The sequence below is a fragment of the Anomaloglossus baeobatrachus genome, chromosome 2 (assembly GCF_048569485.1).
Source record: "Anomaloglossus baeobatrachus isolate aAnoBae1 chromosome 2, aAnoBae1.hap1, whole genome shotgun sequence".
Classification (NCBI taxonomy): Eukaryota; Metazoa; Chordata; class Amphibia; order Anura; family Aromobatidae; genus Anomaloglossus; species Anomaloglossus baeobatrachus.
Genome location: NC_134354.1, coordinates 72,192,243 through 72,213,663, shown reverse-complemented (window position 1 = coordinate 72,213,663; position 21,421 = coordinate 72,192,243). Strand labels below are relative to the sequence as shown.

Sequence of the window (21,421 nt, the reverse complement as noted above, 5' to 3'; positions counted from 1 at the left end):
AAATAGTTGGACTAAGACCTGAAAGTGCAGAGACTCTTCAATAGGCAAAAGGAGGTGCTCAATATTAAAGAAAAAAAGGTTGTATGTAGCATCCGTACCAACGAGAACCTTGTATAACATGGGCTGATTGCTATCCAGTCTGTTTCTTTATCACTCTGCTTACAAGCAGCAAGAACCATTCTGACTAATTAGTACATTAGTGGGTTGCAATAAGTTTCGTAACAGTCTCGAGGGCTGCTTGATTGTATCCAGTGTTCCTATTTTATCGACAAGCACGGTCATATGATGTACTCCTGCTCAGCGATGGTAGCCATGATGGTAATAATGTGGGACATGACTACTGAGGTTGGCTGCAGCAGTAAGGCCCTGTGCTCACTTGCCGGTTTTTGCCGCGGATTTCCTGCGGTTTTGCTGCATGTTTCGCTGCATGTTATGTTAATAACATCTCTGCAGTGATTCACCAGCAAAACCTATGGGAAAAAAAAAAATGCTGTGCGCACTATGCGGATTTTGACAGCTGCATGTTTTGCTGCAGGATTCCCGCAGCAAAAACAATTGCATGTCACTTCTTTTCCGCACGTCGCTGCGGCATTTCACTCCATTGACTGCCATGTAATCGTGAAATCCCGCAGGGAATAACGCAGGCAGCAAATTCTGTGCGATTCATTGCGTTTTTCTGCTTTATTCCCTCCGGTATTTCACGGTTTACCTGCGGTAATGTTCATCACTGCCTGCGGTTTGCAGGGAAGTGATGTCATTATGACAGGAAGAGGAAGCGGAGCAAAGAGTAAACACACACATCACAGACATGGAACACACACATATCACACTCACACACAGACATATAGTAAACACATACAAATCAAACAGACATATAAAAAAAAACACAGGGGCTCCGCCGTGTTTTTACCATCCAGCGTGGGCCAGGGTTAATGCCCCCCCCTCCCGCAGCCGAGAATATCAGCCCGTAGCTGCCCCGGGACTGTCGCACCCATTATGCGACAGTTCCGGAATGTCCCCGGTTCTTCCTGTTGCCGTGATGCGGTGGCATTCAGGGTAATATAAGGAGTTAATGGCGGCGGATCACCGCCACTAAGTCCAGGCTTGATCATGGCAGCATCTATGAGACAGATGACATGATCAACCCGTAAGTAAAGTGAAAAAACACACACACACCGAAAAATCCTTTATTTTAAATAAAACACAAAAAAGCCCCTGTTTCACCCCTCTATTAACCTCCCCGAAACACACAGCTCCGGCGTAATCCACGTCCTCCGATGCTTGCATCCAGCCGCGACTGACACACAGCGCTGAATGAATGCAGCCTCGCAACGAGACAGCAGAGAGGTAATTACCGGTCATTTCCCATGGCCGGTAATGTGAACAACACATTACCGCTCGGGAGAAATGCAGCGTGTGCTCACAGGGACTCTATTTATCTATCTATCCCTCTATCTATCCTTCTATCTCTTCTTCTATTCTTCTATCTGTCTATTTATCTGTCTGCTATCTATCTCAGAAAGAAATTACTTTTTTTTTTCTTTTTTTTTTCAATGTGCTTTATTGCATTGAATTCATTAAAGCACATGTACCAACCCGTATGCGGCAAAACCGCGAACAATACCGCGGTAATACCGTGGCAAACCACATGCGGTTTTCGGGTGCGGTGTGTCGCGTTTTTTTTCACCGCGGGTGCGGTAATCTTTCAGACCCTGCGGAATTTTCTTAATAAAATTCCGTTTTCCAGTGCGCACAGGGCCTAACATGTCAGTACTCAATAGAATGCGAATAGTTGATGCTTGAAGAAGGGGTGGTGTTGAGTGTTAGCTTAATTTGTTTTATACCAGCCCTGCACAACATGTGAGCTGCATGCAGCCCACTAAAGGATTTTATGCTGCCGGCAGCGATATCTCTGCATTCAATTGTATTAGCATCTTATAGATGTAAGTACACCTAAACGCTAGGGAATAGGAGCAGAGGAGCATTTATGAGCTCCCTGCCCCAGCATACAGCGGCTTGATGAGGTGCTCATGTTACAGACCTTTTCACACTGCTTCTGTCAAAGCATGTGCTGCAGAGACCGCAGGGAAGTTGAACGGTAAGCGCTCCATAGAGGAGTCTAAGCTTAAATGTCGTCATATTGTAGGTTGGGATTTTCACTCAGATGTGTGTTATGAAGATGGGAGGTTGGGGACATTATAGAATGATGACAGCGTGACGGGGCAGTGTGAAGAAGTGAGGAGACAGTATGGAGTTGTGCGAGCGTGATATTAATATGCAGTTGTGGGAGTGTGGAAGGACAGTATGCAGTTGTGGGAGCGTGCAAGGACAGTATGCAGTTGTGGGAGGACAGTGTGCAGTTGTGGGAGCGTGGAAGGACAGTGTGCAGTTGTGGGAGCGTGGAAGGACAGTGTGCAGTTGTGGGAGCGTGGAAGGACAGTGTGCAGTTGTGGGAGCGTGGAAGGACAGTGTGCAGTTGTGGGAGCGTGGAAGGACAGTGTGCAGTTGTGGGAGCGTGGATGGACAGTGTGCAGTTGTGGGAGCGTGGAAGGACAGTGTGCAGTTGTGGGAGCGTGGAAGGACAGTGTGCAGTTGTAGGAGCGTGGAAGGACAGTGTGCAGTTGTGGGAGGATAATATGCTGTTGTGGGAGCGTGGAAGGACTGTGTGCAGTTGTGGGAGCGTGGAAGGACTGTGTGCAGTTGTGGGAGCGTGGAAGGACTGTGCAGTTGTGGGAGCGTGGAAGGACAGTGTGCAGTTGTGGGAGCGTGGAAGGGCAGTGTGCAGTTGTGGAAGCGTGGAAGGACAGTGTGCAGTTCTGGGAGCGTGGAAGGACTGTGTGCAGTTGTGGGAGCGTGGAAGGGCAGTATGGAGTTGTAGTTAAACATGATTGTTTACATGTAGCTTTCCCAGCTGCAGTGGCATTCACTGATGCTCAAACTACTTGTACCACAGCAAGCAATTCTCCTCCTTGCCCATGCCTCTCACCGTTCAGCAAGCCCACCCACTCTCTTCACCATTTCAATATAAACACGATGGACACTGTCCTCTGAGCCTATGTTCCTTCCCATATTCAGGATCTGACTTTGTCCTCTCCTCTAAGACCACTCATTTCTCTGTAGCCAACCATCACCCCATCACCAAATTTTGCCGCTGACCCTCTATTTTGTTCTCCTGCACTTTGCGCATCGGACGGTTGCATTTAGTCTGGCATGTGCAGAAAAGAGAAACTCGGCATAGCTATGAGATTTCACTGTGCGTTCCATGGTAGGCATCACTAGTGAGGAGTGCGTGAATGAGCATGTACCAGAAATAACCAATCTGCACTTGCTCAATAGAGAAGAGGTAGGACCATGACCTGGAGTGGATATCATTAATGTTCTCTTTCAAGGGTTTTAAGGAGGGAGGTATAGTAGGACCAGACCATGGAGCAAAACAACAGTGATGGCGATTTGTTGGAGGCTCTCATATGCTTGATAGTAGTTCAACCTGAACGTCCTCAAAAGTTGGAGAAAAAGAACAAGGAGTGTGGCTTGTGAGAGAATGGCAGACATTTTTTAATAAGCAAATGATTTTAGGTATCTGACATCCCTTTTTATAGTAGGTACTCCACATTCTGGGTACATGCTATGGCTCTTGGGAATGCAAAAAGTGAGTGATCATAGCCCTGGGGGGTTTAGATGCATCTCAAAACACTAATTAAAACCATGCCAATGTTGTATCATTAGAGGTTGCTGAATAATGATGAAGAATACAAGAGTTTATGTTACAAAGTGATTTCTAGGTCATAAAGCCAATAACCTCATATGATAAAACTTTTGATCTTAAAACGCCTGATTGTACTGAATTAAAAACAACAAAAAAAGCATTATCCTGCCTAATTACCTTCATATCTGAGCTAAATTGACTTTTGATACTGAATTTTAAGTTGTGAAATATAGGTTATTCACTCTACCCCCAAGGCCATTCTTCTTCTCATTTATTTTCAATTTGTGAAAGTGCGCACTGGTTCAAATCCAGTCAATTAGCCAGAAGACGTAAATTTATACAGTACTTTGATGCAAATGAAAGCTGTTTGCGTGAACTAAATGAATGCTAACGTACAGTGTATGAAAGATTAAGTATGCATACTTATTACCCGCAACTTTAGATGTGTTGTTCAGATAGCACTGGCGGCTGTGCATTAAAATGTAAATGCAGTCCTCCTTGACATTTCTCAACCTAAGACCTGCGTCGTCTAATTAGCGCGCGAGGTCATTGTGAGGGAGTCCTTTTATATATGATCATTGAAGATATAGCCATTAAGTTACAGTTGGTCAACCATAGACTGCAATGAAGCATATTGATACAGCTGTTAATGACCATAATGGCAGTGATCTTGTATTAACATCGATGCTAAAACGGCTCATTCTTTTTAAGTCACATTTGGCTGATCCTCTTCCAAAAAGCCTTTTTGTTACAATGTGCATATGTAATGCAGACGAGGACTTATAGTTAAAAATATAATAATTTGTAAAGGAGAAGTTAATCGATCAGTTTAAGTGTAGATTAGTATGATGGTGGGTTTTTTTGTATTTTTTTTTTTTTTATTTTATCGTAGGCTTCTTCAATGGTTTGTAAAGTGAATACTTAAAGGGATTGTCACACAAAATACTTCTTAATTTAATGGTTCTTGGGAGAAAAGTTATACATTTGGATGTATTTAAAGCAGGTTTTTTTTGTTTTTTTTTTGTTTTGGGGTGTGTGGTTAACCTCTCCAGAGGTGCTTTTAAAGGGAACCTGTCACCACTTTTTCGGCCTATAAGCTGCGGCCACCACCACTTATATACAGCATTCTAGCATGCTGTATAGAGTTGAGCGGACTGCTAATAATCTGGGTCCGGAGGATCCACGGCGGGTTGACAAAGAAGTCCGAATCCGATCCGGAATCCGGCCCCCGTCATATATGTGTGGAGAGAGAGAGACGGATTCCCGCGTCTGGGTTGGACCCGGTTCGGACGCTGAAACCGTGCGGATCCGGATTTTTACAGTTCGGGTCCGCTCAACACTAATGCTGTATATAAGAGCCCAGGCTTCTGTGTAGAACATAAATAACACTTTATAATACTCACCTACCAGTCGCGCTTCAGTGGAGTTGGGTCAGATGGGTGTCTCCATTGTCTGGTGCCGGCGCCACCTCTTTCGGCCACCTTTGTATTCCTTCTTCGGACGCGTCTACGTCATTCACACTCGCCGGCATTGAGGGCCTGCGCGGGACCGGCGAGTGTGTATGACGTAGAATGCGTCATGCACAAACACTTCAGGAGGACAAAGATGGCCGAAAGATGCGGCACCAGACAATGGAGATGCCTATATGGCCCAACTTCACCCCAGGGCGACCGTTAAGTATTATAAAGTGTTTATGTTCTACACAGAAGCCTGGGCTCTTATATACAGCATTCTAACATACTATATATAAGAGCCCGGTGGTGGTGGCCGCAGCTTATAGGCCAAAACAGTGGTGACAGGTTCCCTTTAATCTAAATCCCCCTTCCCCTAGTCTTTTATACTTTCCCTCCCACATCTTCATCTGTTATCTGTGTCGCTCCAATCGATCTGCCAACCGTTCCAATGTTTCATGAAGCGCACTGGAGGTAACCACTCAATGCAAATTTATGAGAGCCTCGTTTTGACACATGTGCCCTTGCCTCCTTTTCCCTCTTCAAGACCGTTTTTGTCCCGCCAGTTTTAGGTGCGGTGAGGTGCTACTGGGATCGGCTATTCTTCCATTATGACCGCACGCTCTCCCATACTCTTGAAGAGGGAAAGGAGGTGAGTGTGCATGCGCCACCCTCGGCAACAGCATCTGATAAGTAGGAAGCAGGAGGAGATGTCTTCAGTAAGATGGTGCTATGTGCAGTTGTGGACTTTGATGACATGGGACAAGGGTACTCCCAGCGAATGGCGCAATATAGTGGGGACGCTAGGGTAAAGGTACGGTGGAGGAGGACCCCCAGCGAACGACGCAACAAAAAGGTACATTAGGGAAACAGTACAATAGTAGGTCCCTAGTGCTAGAGAGAGGGGTAAGTGGGGTCAACTTTTAACACTCACCTGAGGCTGATCCCTGCACTCCCTAACGTCTCTAGATGGGTCCCCCCCACCTTACCGTATGCTGATCACGTTCTTAGACCTTCGTTGGGCCTGAACTCACCCTGACACATGAAGAACAGTGAGATGCTAGTCTCGCCACTACAACTATTATTATTATTATTATTTATTATTATAGCGCCATCAATTCCATGGCGCTTTACATGTGAAAGGGGTGTACATAATAGGGACAAGTACAATAATCATAAACAATACAAGATACAGACAGGTACAGGAGGATAGAGGTCCCTGCCCGCGAAGGCTCACAGTCTACAAGGGATAGCTGAGGATACGGTAGGTCAGGGTAGAGTTTATTGTGCGGTGCTGTATCAGACTGAGGGTTACGGCAGGTTGTAGGCTTGTCGGAAGAGGTGGGTACAATTAGACAACACAAGGAGGGTAAGCTAAGTGGGTGGGAAAAGAGTCAACATAGAGCACTTTATTGATTTCTCCATAGGAAACTATGCAGCTGCAATAGTAACGATACCACAGCTATGCAGTGCCAAGCTATTACTGTATACACATGTTGAGGCATAAAGGTTTAACAGGCGTGCTTCTTTAAGCAAAAGTAGCACATGCCTGATCCTCAAAGTACAGCTAAAATTTGCTAATATCAATATTGTGTTTACTAAAGGGCAAAACTGTGCCGGTGATATCTTGTAAAATGCACATATTGATAAATAAAACATATATATTTTCCTTTTCAACAAAGCTGAGTTATTAATGATAACATTTATCTGTAAAATCTGCAGCACAAAGGTCTACCGGAGAGACTACCGGGTAAGGATTTTATTTCATGAAGTCAATTTATAATTTCAGCTCCTAAACATTAGAATATAGTATGTACAATAAAAGTGGCAAAAGGTGACGAAGGCATAGAAAATTCTAGACTTTTATAGAATGTAATAGAATGTACTTTTACTACTGTCTGGTATGCCAGTAACCAAGCCAAGGTCATCCTATTACCGTGGAACACAGCATTGATGCATCTCTCTGCTTACATTGCAAACTTTTTTTTTTTTTTTCCTCCAAAGAAGCAAATTGCATTTTAACTAGGCCAGTTAATAACGTACATAAACTTTAAACTATTCTGGATATTCCACGGTTCTCATTTAATTGAGTTAAAAAGCAAATTGATCTGTTTAGTATCATTTGCATTACTTTACTGTGCGGTTTTATGTTTCATTATGCATTCACGGCGTATTATACATCACATTGTTTGGGTATTTATATATTAAATCTCTGTATAGGCAATGTAATTAAATAAGTAATTAACCTTATAGATAAAGCTACACTTACAGCTTTACTATTGTTTAGAAAGAGTCATTTAATTTCTGTCGTGCTGTACAATGGACAGACATCGTAGATGTAGTAAAAGTAACTGTAAGTCTAATGAAGCCGTAGAATGAAATTTTTCCCGTTATGATAGACAAAGCCATTCCATAGCCTTCTGCAAATATTTGTTGTCTAATTAAGACTCATTCTGGATGATTGTCTTGCTTCAGAATAGCGGTGCAGGACTGAAGTGACCTAGTGAATAACCGCACAAGTACTTTTATGTGTGCATATTCAATATAGTTGGTCAACAAGCAATTATCTAGATGTCGAGGCAGATCTGTCACGTCATCTCTCTGTCTTTGAAGACTAGTCACAGGTTCAGGACTAGAGTCACTCAGTACCATCGAAAGGCACTATATTTAAACATTTAATTTCTCTTGGTGCCTAAGGAATTTCAGTTTTGTTGCCAGTAACTACTAGCAGATCGTTTCAGTGGCAGCTGCTTTGTAGCCACAGGCGTATTGGTTTATGTAGTGGCGTTTCCCATCAATCCCTGCTGAAGATAAAAATCCCTTGTACTCAAGCCGCTTTGGGGGAAGGTAATGTTGAGGTGTGTTCCTGAAGTTGGACTTTATCCTTTTTAGTTGATGATTTCCCCTGTTTGTCCTACCTTTTTGTTGAGTCGTTTTAGTGCAGCGGTGGGACTAGCTTCCCTCACCTGCCAGCGCACTAGCCAGAGCATCTACAGGGTTTCTCAGGGTCACAGGTTCCTGCTCGGCAACCGTTGCGGAGACTGTATAAGGTATAAGGCTTGGAGAGTTAAGTACAGCTGCAGGTGAGTGCAGGAGGTGTCCCATCTACCCCTCTCACTAGGGCTTAGGGCCAGTCATTATTATGATTGTGTCCCCCCTCCCCACCCCGTGTTGTAATTTTGTCGTGTGTCAGGTCTTCTCGTAGATCTTAACGCACATGTCACGCTTGTCATACCCGGCAACCGTGACCAGATCTTTTCAGACATGCACTCCTTGTAATAGTAGTAATCCTATTAATCAAGTCTTAGGTATGTAAGCTAACTGGTGTTCTTTAAAAGAATATTGACATGTATAAAGTGGATAATTCACCTTAATAGGAGTCTGTCAGTGAAAAATTCAAACTAAGCACAGGTGCTTGGAGCACCCTTGATGTGCCAAACTGTTCAGTGCACCTTCTCATTTACTTGTTTTCGATCACTCTCATCCTTGGGGTCCTTTAACCCAGAGAGATTAGTGACAAATTGTGGGCAGTGACAGATTAAAAACAAGTAGGTGTATAGGTGCACTGAACTGTAATGACATGCTAAGGTGCACCAATCGCTTGAGCATAAAGGTAGCCTAACAGCCGATACATGCTGCCTGATCTGCTGACAAACTATCTCATACTGTGGCTGCCTGATTTCAGTCATATATGTTTAACTTTAAAACACTGCACGTTTCAGAGCAGAACCATTTTATACCTGCTGAAGACTAGGTGGACAGGTGGGTCCATGACCTCTACTCCCTGCCCTCTGCCAGTGAATGACTGACCTTTCCCAATAGGCGCCCGCAGGAATAACCCACTGGGGACCCAGCTGTCTGACTAGTCTCCTTTGCGGCTCGGTCCCTGAGCTATCTACATTTTTCTCTGAAATGCTGCAGTGTTTGAGTTAAATATACGTGACTGAAATCTGGAAGCTAAGATACATACGGTCTATGGAAAGAATACACCAGAAACTTGGCATATAAGTATGGTGAATATGCAATGGGTGAAATAAATATGGAACACATCACCAACTTTCTAAATAAATCTAATATCTTAGAGGTTCTATTGACACAAATTTTCTCACCAGATGTCCGTAACAAACTGTCCAATCCAAACAGACAAAGCAAACTTTAGATGTTCATAAATTTAGTGATGTTTAGTAATGCAAAATGACACAGGGTAAAAGCATTAAACACATGAAGAAGAGGGTGCAAAAAAAACCTAGAAAGTAATGACAGCAGCTAAAATCTATCAGTATTTAGCCTCTGAAAAAGAAAAAAAAAATCTGCTGGTTCAACTGCTGGCTTAGAAGCAGCTGTCTCATTACAAAGGTGCCACACAATAAACATCTCATGATGCTTAAAACCAGTGAGCTGTCTCAAAATCTTCACCACCTTATTGTAATACAAACTGGTGGCATTGGTTACAGGAGAATTTCTTAACTACTGAAGGCCCCAATGAGCACTGTTGGGGTAATAATCTGTTGTGGAAAGAAAATAATTTCACCATAATCCGGCCACAACCAAGTGCTCCCTGAAAGATTTCAGACCGAGGAGTAAAAAAATAATCGTAAGAGTTGTGCAAGAGTTAAAAACAACCAGCTGTAGAGCTACAGAAATGCCTGGTATCAGCAGGTAAAATTGTTTCAACGAAAATAAGAAGTAATGTACTCAACCGCAATGGTCTCCATGCACATTCACCATCAAAGACTCCATTGCTGAACAAAAAGCATGTTCAAGAGCGTTTAATGTTTGCTTAAAACCATTTAAGGCCTGTTACACGCAACGACGTATCTAACGATATATCGCCGGGGTCACGGATTCCGTGACTCACATCTCGCATCGTTAGCGACATCGTTGCATGTGACACCAACCAACGGCCGTTAACGATCAAAAATACTTACCTGATCGTTGATCGTTGACACGTCGCTCATTTTCAAAAAATCGTTGATTGTTGAGGATGCAGGTTCGTCGTTCCCGAGGCAGCACGCATCGCTACGTGTGACTCCTCGGAAACGAACTACAGCTTACCTGCGGCCGCCGGTGGAATGTTACGGCCGCTCATCTCCGCCCCTCCGCTTCTATTGGGCGGCCGCTTAGTGATGCCGCTGTGACGCCGCTCAAACCGCCCCCTTTGAAAGGAGGCGGTTCGCCGGACACAGCGACGTCGCTAGGCAGGTAAGTACGTGTGACGGCTGCTAATGATTTTGTGCGCCACGGGCAGCGATTTGCCCGTGACGCACAAACGACGGGGGCGGGTATACTCGCTAGCGATATCGCTGCGTGTGACGGGGCCTTTAGACGAGCCTGTGAAATACTGGTAGAATTTAGTCTGGTCAGATCGGACTAAAATTGAACTTTTTGGATGCCTCAACACACACTGTTTGGAGGCCAAAAGGCACTGCATATATATAAACCCCAAAACACCATAACACTGAAATTGTGAGATGGGAATATCATGGTGTGGAGCTGTATTTCAGGAGGCATCTTCAAGCCTCCTGAAATAATCACTGTAATCACTAACAAAGGCTTTTGTAAGAAGTATTAAATACATTTCAGTAAACGTGTTCAATATTTTTTTCCCCTGTGTCATTTCTTATTATTACACATCAAAGCATAGATATCCATAAATTTAGTGATTGCTTTGCCTATGTGGACTGGATGGGTTCATGCCAACATCTGGTGAGAAATTCATGTAGGAAAATGTAGATAATTTGTGATGTGTTCAATACTTATTTGACGCTCTGTATATGAGAACGAGCCCCTGCCCTGCACGTCGCTGCAATTCTTGACTGCCATACTTCCATTCATATACAGTAACTTGTTCATAATCACTCAGATGAGGCATGAAGGAGCTCTCTCTTCATGAATACAATGGACTTCATTCTGCATTCTTAAGGCCCTCATATTAGATAAAATTTGGAGGAACCAGCCAGTTTCTTTCTGATGGGTCAACCATATAATGTGTATGGGAGCTTTTGAATGTCCCCTAACAGATTATGTTGGGAGACATTAGGGTTGGGCTATTGGAATTAAATTGATCCCTTTTTCCTGCAGGGGTATATGTCGATGGTAGATGTTTCTGGCAGTGCGTCTCATAGACCACAGCTTTCCTTTTTATGGGGAAGCCGGCAGACACCATTGTCACGCATTAGAAAGCTGTCAGACAGACTTTCATTTCAGTATGTTCAGCTTTAATTCTATGTGCACATGTTGAATATTTGGTGCGGAAACGTTCTGCATCAAATGTGCACCTTCTGGCAGAAAAATGCACCAAAACACACATGCCTTTTCCCCAATTGTCAATGGGTGGAAAGGCTGAAAACGCACCAATAATTGACACGATGCAGATTATTTTCTGCACCAAATCTGCACGGCAAAAATAAGCAACGTGCGCACAGCACTTGAGAATTCTCATTGGCTTTGCTGTCATAAAGATAGGCATGCAGATTTGTGGCATGTTCACATATGGCGTTTTTGCTACGGTTTTATTTTTTTCTGCAGCAAACCATATCTCTAGGCAGATAATAACCTGTGGTTTTGCCATGATTTTGTATGGGTGAAAAACCGTGGCAAAATCGGTGAAAGAATGGACATGCTCATTCTTTCAAAAACGCAGCAAAAACAAGAGGTTGACATTTCAGTCAGTAAAAAAGTGTGTGTGTGTGTGTGTGTGTGTGTGTGTGTGTATGAGGTTTCTGGAATCTCATCGGCTTTTCTGATACTGTGAATGCAGCAAATTATTGGCGTGGATTTGCATAAAACCAAGGCAAAAAGCACAGCAAAAAATCCTGTATGAACACGGCCTTATAGTCAAACGGAACAGGATTTTGTTTCTTTTTGGCTACTTGGAATATAGACAAATAGCTGTAAATAGTGTAGCTGTTTCTAGATACATAAAGAGAGAGAGATTATACTAGTTTTAAAACTGCTCTTTTGTTAAACACCATCATCGTTGGATATCTTCTTGACTACCAGAATTGCCCATATATCCCTTTCTACTACTGTAATGCAAGCACTCCACATTTTCTTTTCTATTGCATGGAAAAGGTTAAAGGGGTTATCCGGCTTATTTTGACTTTTTTTATTATTATTACCCTATTGGGCTACATTGGGGCAGGTAAGTAGATACTGAGCACTTACCTGCCATGCTGTCAGCCCCCTCTCCCCCGGCTCAGAGCGGTCATGTGACCGCTCCTGCCGCGATTTTGCTGCTTCCGGTCATTTCATGTCAGCATGGGCAGGACGATGTTGACATGCAAATCTGGAACAGCTTGTTGCCGCCCTGCTGGGCGAGTATAGTGTGTGTCTCCGCCCCCTTCCCTGCACCCTCCCACACATTCCCCCTCACCCTGTACTCTCCCCGCCCACGGTGTTACCGCCAGCAGCGGGCCCCCTGCTTACAGTGCTCAGGATAGCAGGAGTGCCCGTGCAGTCTGTGTCCCGCTCCCTGCCAGCCCCGCGGCTGCTTGCACTGCAGTGTATCAGCAGCTTCTTACAGTGCGTGCAGCTGCGGGGATAACTAGCGCTGCCGTCAGAAGGTTAGATGAGATCATTACCTACTGTGACGATCTCCTCCTCTGCCGACGTCAGCGCTGTCACTGCCTTCTATGCCCGCTGCGTTCTCGCGTCACGTCTCGCGGGCGGCCCGAGACTGTCACTAGCGGTGACCAACTGGGTTTGTGATGTTGGGTATCTGATAGACGCGTGACATCACTAACCCCAGAGCTTGATGCCAGGTGACATTACACATCTGGCATCATCCCCATATATTACCCCATTTGCCACCGCACCAGGGAAATGGGATGAGTTGGGGCGAAGCGCCAGGATTGGCACATCTAATGGATGCGCCACTTCTGGGGCAGCTGTGGCCTGCTATTTTTAGGCTGGGGAGTGTCCAATAACAGTGGACCTCCCTAGTCTGAGAATACCAGACCACAGCTGTCTGCTTTACTTTGTCTGGTGATCCAATTTGGCGGGGAACCCACGTTTTTTGTATTAAATTATTTATATAATTTAAAATAACAGCATGAGGTACCCTCTGTTTTGGATTACCAGCCAAGGTGAAGCTGCCAGCTGTGGTTTGCAGGCTGCAGCCATCTGCTTTACCCTAGCTGGCTACAAAAGATGGGGGGACCCTACGTCATTTTTTTTTTTTTAATTATTTATTTTTTGGCTAAATACAAGGCTAAGCACCCTTTAGTGCCACATGAAAGTCACTAAAGGGTGCCAGCTTAGAATATGCAGGGGGGTAGGACATTATATATGTCTTTCTCATCTATTATCTATCTATCTATCCCATTCATTCATCCGTCTATCTCTCTGTCTCTATATCGATCTATCCCTCTGTTCATTCATTCATCCATCCATTCATTCATTCATTCATTCATCTCTCTATCTCTTCTCTATATCTATCTATCCATCTATATATCTACTCATCTATTTATATTTCTTGCTGCTTCCGTTTCTTGCGGACCGGAAATACTGAACGGTCATGTGAATGTAGCCTACATGTGTTTCCTATGGGGGTAGGGGTCGGTACAGATCGATGGGATGGGGGGGGTCGGTACAGAGCGCCGTTTGTGTGTGCATGTCTGTGGGGGGGGTTGCAGAGCCCAATGTGTGTGTCAGGCGCAGAGCCCGATGTGGGGCTGTTATTTCCAATGCTAGAGTGATCACAGGTCAGGTGCTGGGGCAGAATACTGACCGGGAATGTGTGTGCAGGGGGCGAGGCTGGACAGTGAGGGCAGGCAGGGGGCGAGCCTGGACACTGAGGCCGGGCGGTGCCAGCTCTGACTGGGAGTTTAGCACAGGAAGTGGTCAGTTTGCTGGAGCTGAATGTAAAGGAGCTGCAGAGCATAAAGGGATAATTCAAGAGGAACAAAAGTTAGAAGACAAAAAATAACAATGTAGGGGTGATTTATATGAATACAGCACAGATAAACTCAAAAATGTTTGGTAAGCTAATGTCGGACAACTCCTTTAACTGTCCACCAGGAGGTGGAGGTTGGAGGAGGCAGGTAGAGGATTTTTGGATTTTGTAGTTAAACACTGGACATGTGAATGGTATAAACTGTAGATGAGACCTATAAATCATTTATTAGTTTTGATATAATTGTATTTCTATCTTCCGTTTTTCGGTATCCATGTCAATCTCACTACTAAGTAATGGAAATAAATATTACATGTTCTTAATGTTATTACCACATGCACACAGTGGCTAGGTGTCACAGGTGTGTCACGCGTGACACAGTCCTATAGTTTCCGGCTTTAGAACGTCGCAGCGTTTTGCTACACAAGCTGCTCTCTGATGTTCCCTTTTTCCCTACTTGGGGTTTATCCCTTTCTCTTTAGAATCCTGCTCATTTCCTCACCTTTTTCAACTGCTAATCTTTAGCACTTCTCTTTGTGTCTTTAAATACCTTCATTCTCTCTTAGGGGTACTTCTCACATAGCGAGATCGCTGCTGAGTCACGGTTTTTGTGACGCACCAGTGACCTCATCAGCGATCTCGCTGTGTGTGACACTGAGCAGCAATATGGCCCCTGCTGTGAAATCAATGCTAGTTACACAAAGTGTTGGTTCATTTTTTGGACGTTGCTTCCCACTGTGAAGCACACATCGCTGTGTTTGACAGCGAGAGAGCAACGATCTGAATGTGCAGGGAGCCGGCTTCTGACAGCCTGCGATAAGCTGTAACCAAGGTAAATATCGGGTAACCAAGCGAAGCCCTTTGCTTTTTTACCCAATATTTACCTTGGTTACTAGCGTACGCCGCTCTCAGGCTGCCAGTGCCGACTCCCTGCACACGTAGCTGGAGTACACATCGGGTAACTTAGCAAAGCGGTTTGCTTATTAACCCGATGTGTACTCTGGCTAGTAGTACAGGGAGCCAGCGCTAAGCGGTGTGCGCTGGTAACCAAGGTAAATATCGGGTAACCAAGCGAAGTGCTTTGCTTGGTTACCCGATATTTACCTTAGTAACCAAGCGCAACATCACTTCCACGCGTCGCTGCTGGCTAGGGGCTGGTCGCTGATGAGATCTGCCTGATTGACAGCTCACCAGCGACCATGTAGCGATGCACCAGCGATCCTGACCAGGTCAGATCGCTGGTAGGATTGCTGGAGCGTCGCTAAAGTGTGACAGTACCCTTACTCTATGCTGGTGATAAGTCTAATACCCTTAAGAAGTCTTCAGTGCAAGCAGTCAGCTAGTATTCATTTGGAGAAACTTTGTTGTTGTTGCAGGTCCTCTCCCCAGTCATCTGGAGAGAAGTTATTAGTTTACTTTCCCCTGTGTGTATTTCCCCGTGTGTTCTTAAGAGTTTAGTGGGGTTGACTAAGGGCTACGTTGCACGCTGCGACATCGCTAGTGATCTTGTTAGCGATGTGAAATTCTAGATCGCAAGTGCGATCTTTCGGGATCGCACATAGGTCATTTAACTCATGTGCGATCCCGAAAGATCGCACTTGCGATCTAGAATTTCACATCGCTAACGAGACCGCTAGCGATGTCGCAGTGTGCAAAGTAGCCCTAAGTGCTCATCCCATCCATTCTCTAACTAGAGCCTATTTCAGGGTCAGGTATGCTGCTCGGCGCATAAGTGCGGAACTTATCTAGGGTGATGAGGGAAGACAGTGGCCAGCTCTGTAGTTTTGGTCAGGGGTCACCCCTTCCCTAGACCCAGTGTTTCCTTGCCCTTTCACCGTTCTCTTGGTACTTCCCCGTATGAAGTAGTGACAATAAGCTGTTGGTTGTTTTTAGTATTAAAGTTTATTTTCAAATAAGTACAAATGAAAAGGAAAGATAAAGAGAAAAGAAAACAAAGGAGAGTGAGGATCCTTATCTAGGAAGGACAGCCTGGTAATCGGTATATTTGTACACCATACCTTAACATTATAAGCTGGAGCAAGTTATAGGACTTATATCATTCAATAATCAGAAGATATTTTGTGCATATAATTATTGAATGTCTTATTAATACCCAGGTTTAAATAGGAGGCACTATTTAGAGTTGACAATTAAATAACTATATATCTCATCTTCTATATCTATCTCTCAAGAGGGCACATTTAGAGAGCGGATCAGTAAGGGTCGGGATGGGAGTCTATTCAGCAGGTCCATACAGCAGAAAATAACTCTAAAGCTGGTGTCACACATAACGACAACGACGTCGCTGCAACGTCACCATATTCTGTGACGTAGCAGCGACCATAGATGATCGTTAGTAAGCTGTCAACATGTTATAAAAAGCAGCGACGGAGCAGCGATCATAGCGACGTCGACGGTCGTTGTGTGGTTTCAGACGTAGCGTAGTGTCGCTGCTGCGGTGTCAAACACAAGGATTATCAGCTTATCAGCATGGCGCAGCGGGATAGCAGCGATCAAAAAATGACCTGGAGCATTCAGGAGCGAGCAACGATTTCGCAGCAGGGGTCTGATCGTTGTTATGTGTCACACACAGCGACGTCGCTGCAACGTCACAGAATATGGTGACGTTGCAGCGACGTCGTTGTCGTTATGTGTGACACCAGCTTAAGGTGTCTGTTGGTCCTGGTGTCTTCAATGCGTTCATAAATCATTATATTATCTAATCTTCTTTTGACTAAAGATAAAGAAAGAATTGATGTTTTCCATTGCGCAGATATGTGAATTTGTGAAGCCATAGTAATAAAATTTAGTAAATGAAAGGTTTTATTAATAAGTCCGGATGGTCTGTCTCCAAACTGTAGTACTGCTGGATAGACTCCCCTAAAACATCCTTGATAAGGGATTTAACCTCCTGCCAATATGTTTTTATTAATGGGCACGGCCACCAAATATGCTTCATGTCTCCTGTGGCATTGCACCCCCTGAAGAATCTATCCGTGACATTAGGATATATTTTATGTAACTTTACCGGGACATAATAAGCTCTATGTAGGACTTTTAACGATGTCTCAGTGAGTGATGTCCGATTACTACCTTTTAGATAAAACATCACCGCAACTATTCCATTTGTCAATGGACATGGTTAATTCGAGATCACTTTCTCATTGCTCCATATACCTTAAAGGGAACCAATCATTAGGATTTTCGTATATAAGCTAAAGCCAGTGCTATACTGGCACTATCAGGCAGATTATCTACATACCATTAGTGGTCACCTTGGATGTTAAGCCTTTCAAATCCAAAAAAGGGAAGTTTAAAAAATTCGTCAGCTTTTTGAGTGACAGTTGCATCAGAGCAGATAACCTCTGGGTGGGTATTCATACGGATTCCCGCCCTCCCCCACATTTTGTTCCTCCCTCTCTGTTCTCTATGCTAATATACTAATAGCTGCAGAAGCGGACACCGGGCCGCCGGGTTCTTCTGCGGCTAATCTTTACTATCAGCTGTTCTCCACTCCTGTTGTGACCGCGCTCGCTCCTGCGATCACAACATGAGCTGAAGAAGGGATGGCGCATGCGCCGCCCTCTCAGTCGTAAGACTAGAATAACAAGGTCTTCGCAAAGACTGTGCCGTAGATAAGAGCTATGCGCAGGCGCCAACTCCAACGCCATCTTAGTGACGAAAAAGATGAATAGTACATTAGCATAGAGAACAGAGAGGGAGGAACAACAGGCAGGGGGGCAGGGAATCCGTATGAATACCCACCCAGATATTCTCTGCTCTGATGCAATTATCACTCAAAAAGCTGACGAATATTTAAACTTCACTATCTTGGATTTGAAAGGCTAAACATCCGAGATGGCCACTAATGGTATGTAGATAAGCAGCCTGCTTTAGCTTACATACGAAAATCCTGATGATTGGTTCCTTTTAATTTCCCGCCAGCCGGGAGAAGATTCAACATAGAGTATAGTACTGCGATAATCCCTCGACCAAAAGGGTCATATAAGCACATTTGTTCTGTTGGCTGTTTTAAATCGTTCCCAGTATTTTTAGTATTCACTATGACTAAGGGCGGCTACACGCCAGAAACCAGTGATATTTTTCACAAAATTTCATGGATTCAAAAGTTTTGCCTAACAGATTTGCGACATATTTTGTTTTTACTCTAGTTCCAGCCATCAGTTGATTGAAGAGTGGGACGGCCTCTGACAGGAAATGTCTGAGAGCAATCAACAAAGTCATAATTATGTAGGCCACTAAAGTGGTAGAAATTAGAGTGCCAGGGCACCATGCATCGAAGCTAACATCTAAAACACCAGTGTTTATGAATCACTGGTCTTTGTTACTTTCTAGCATGGGAATGTATCGGGTTGATTTTTATTTTTTATTTTCTCATTGTTTGAACAAACCTTTTCCTTAATGCCTTGATTTCAAGTATATGATCGCACTGGACACAGATTCTGAACAGTATGGAGGGCATCAAAGAATCAATCACAGAACAGAATTCTTCACCGACAACCTTCCTTATAATAACCGACAGTATTCAATTTTGGTAAGTAAGCCAGGAATAAAGCTTCAATTTTAAACAATTTTAAGGCCAAGTTCACACAGGGCATCTTTTGCTGGCCTTTTGAGGTCACAAGGATGCACCAAAATGCATGCAATTCCCTCTCCCAGCAAAGTCTGAGATTTCGATTTTTGCTGCCCACACAGGGCATCTTTTGTTGGCTGCATTTTTCAAGATGCAGCATGTCAATTCTTTTTGGTTACCAAGTAAAGGCACTCTGTGCCACATTTTTGGGGCCAAACATTTAAGTGCACCTTCCCTCTTGCTTGTTTTTCCTCTAGCTACTCCCTCCCATCTTCTTTGATTGCTTTTGCTTTATAGAGACAGTGTGGAGATACAGTAGATGGAAAATGAATAGTTTGGAAAGTGCACTTAAATGTTTGGCCACACCAAGGGTGCACCGATCGCATGCCCTTGGTCTAAGTGTCCATTCTGTGCTGACAGACCTTAGGAAAAAAAACATTGATTTGCCCAGAAAATAGCTTGTGGTGCCATAAAATAACAAAAAAAGGCATAGCTTTTAAAATGCAGTAACAAAAAAAAAAAAATCTGTGTCTGCATCTTCACCTGGTTAAGCAGGAATAGTCAGCATATATTCACTGGCAGAAGATTTTTTTTTTGCAGAAATTTCAGAGACAATCCGACTTCTTCCTGAGATTTGCAGATATCAAAGTTCTTGCTGGGATAACAGCCTCTTGCAGATGAATCGAAATGATTTTCCGCCAAAGAAATGTCTTCAGCATGTTTCTAAAATGTTGTAAAGTCCTAAAATCAAAATAATTCCTTATTTTTTAGCATTATTTTTTTTTAAGTCCCTATATTCGTGAGATACTTTATCAGAACATTTGTCCATTATAATTGAAAAGATTTTTAAAACACATTTTAGACCCCGTATAGTTGTTCTCCACTCGAGAGGTTGCTCGGAAACTAAAGAATTCCAATAGATGTGAACTCTTTGCACCTTCAAGGCTTATGGAGGAAATCGCGCTTTAGAGATCTTACTGGTTGCAGATGACTTGCTGCACTCTAGTGGTTAACATTTACCACTTCACTCACATCTCCGGGCTGCACGCTGCCTGTTTTGCCGTTGTAGCTGCATAAAGCTGATTTCCCGGTATTTGTAAACGCAGTCTTTTACATTTGTCCTTATTTTTTTATTTTAATACCTTTCCTGAATTTTTTTCCTATCTTTCAGATTTACATTCCTTGTAGAGTGGCGCTTGTTCTTCGTAATGTTGACAACTACTAAAGACTGAAGATGCGTCTTTATCACTTCGATGCGAGCCGGGGTTGCTTGAAGTAGAACGATTCGCATCGTTTGTAGTATTGTAGACTGTGCTCAAGCCTCTTAGTAATAGTCTAATGAGTAGATAACTTGAACACTGCATATTCTCACCTTGTGTACACGTTGATAGAGCCAAACAGTTGGGCGCACAGTACCATGTACCATGTACCATTTTTAAATCCTGTTACTGTGAAACGCGTGAACTGTACGTTGTGACTTTTCTGTAGAACGTAGAGAGACCTGGGATTCTTTCTAGCAATATATCATCCAGGGTAAATACTTGGGGGCATATTTATCAATATTTACTGCAAACATAGACGCCACTGTCTTAAAATGCACCTGATTTGTCATAATGGTTCCTGTTCTTTGATAAATCTGACATTTTAAGACTTTCTAGTCTGTTTACACGACCTTTTTAGTTTGCTTGCTTTGTGCCAAAATTTTGTTGCATTTTTTGATGCAAAGTGTTGCATACAGGCCATGCCATGCAAACCACTCCCTTTATTGTTGGAAAAGGTGCATATTGCATCTTAAACACACATTGTGCAAGTCCTTAAAGAGTTATTCCCATCTCCAAGATCCCATCCCAATATGTAGAGGTGTAATAATAATATTATCAAGTACCTCCAATTAGAAATGTAGTATAGTTCTCCTGATTAGTTATGTCTCTTACCTCATGTGCAAGGCATTGCAGCAGCTTGGGTATCCATGGATATTACCACGAGCAACAGTCACTCAGTGGACATAACCATGGATACCTGAGCTGCAATGCCCTGCACATGAGGTAAGAGACATAGCTAATCAGGAGAGCTATACTACATTTCTAATTGGAGGTATTTGATAATAATAATATTATTACTTTGCCTACTACATATTGGGATAGGATTTGAAGATTGGAATACACCTTTAAAGACTGTTTTGGGAGCACAATTTTGGCACAGTTAGCTTGCTATATATGCCCCGCTGTATCGGTTTACGTTAGTTACATTTCTATTTAATTGCACTATGACTGGAATATAATTTCCTGGGAGAACAAATCATTTCATTTTTGTGATAGACCTGCTACCCTAGAGCTCATGGGGTATTGTATAAATCTTAATTTCTACCTAGCTGCACCTATTTTTCTGCCAGTCGGACACAGCGGAGATTTCCCTTATAACGGAGAGAATAAAGTAGAAAAAGTCCATTGTTTATAGCAATTTGTTAGTGTCTTTTATTTTTAAAATGGGCTCTGACGAACCAAATCTGAGAGGTAACTCGTTGCTATGTGCAATTTCTTTACTTTTTCTTTGCACCAGTTTTGTTAAATATCCATTCTCTGTATAACGTATTAATGGGGATGTCCAGGATTGGAAAAACATAGCTGTCTTTTCCCAAATATAGTGCCACCCCTGTTTAGCTATGTCTGATATCGGATGCCAAGTGAGAGCTGGAATACCAGACATTACAAGTGGAGTGGCGCTGTTCTTCCAATATTAGAAACTTTAAAGGGAACCTGTCACCGGATGGTCAT

The 21,421-nt window shown here is 43.5% G+C and overlaps 1 protein-coding gene across 1 annotated transcript in view; it reads left to right on the top strand.

Moving 5' to 3' along the window:
• GBE1 (1,4-alpha-glucan branching enzyme 1) overlaps positions 1 to 20,537 on the top strand; it is a 252,679-nt gene extending 232,142 nt beyond the window's left edge. Inside the window, exons 16-17 of the mRNA XM_075333081.1 lie at positions 18,491 to 18,608; positions 19,819 to 20,537. Coding sequence (XP_075189196.1) covers positions 18,491 to 18,608; positions 19,819 to 19,872 — 172 coding nt within the window. The 3' untranslated portion in view covers positions 19,873 to 20,537. The remainder of the gene's footprint in view (positions 1 to 18,490; positions 18,609 to 19,818) is intronic.
• Positions 20,538 to 21,421: the final 884 nt, after the last annotated feature.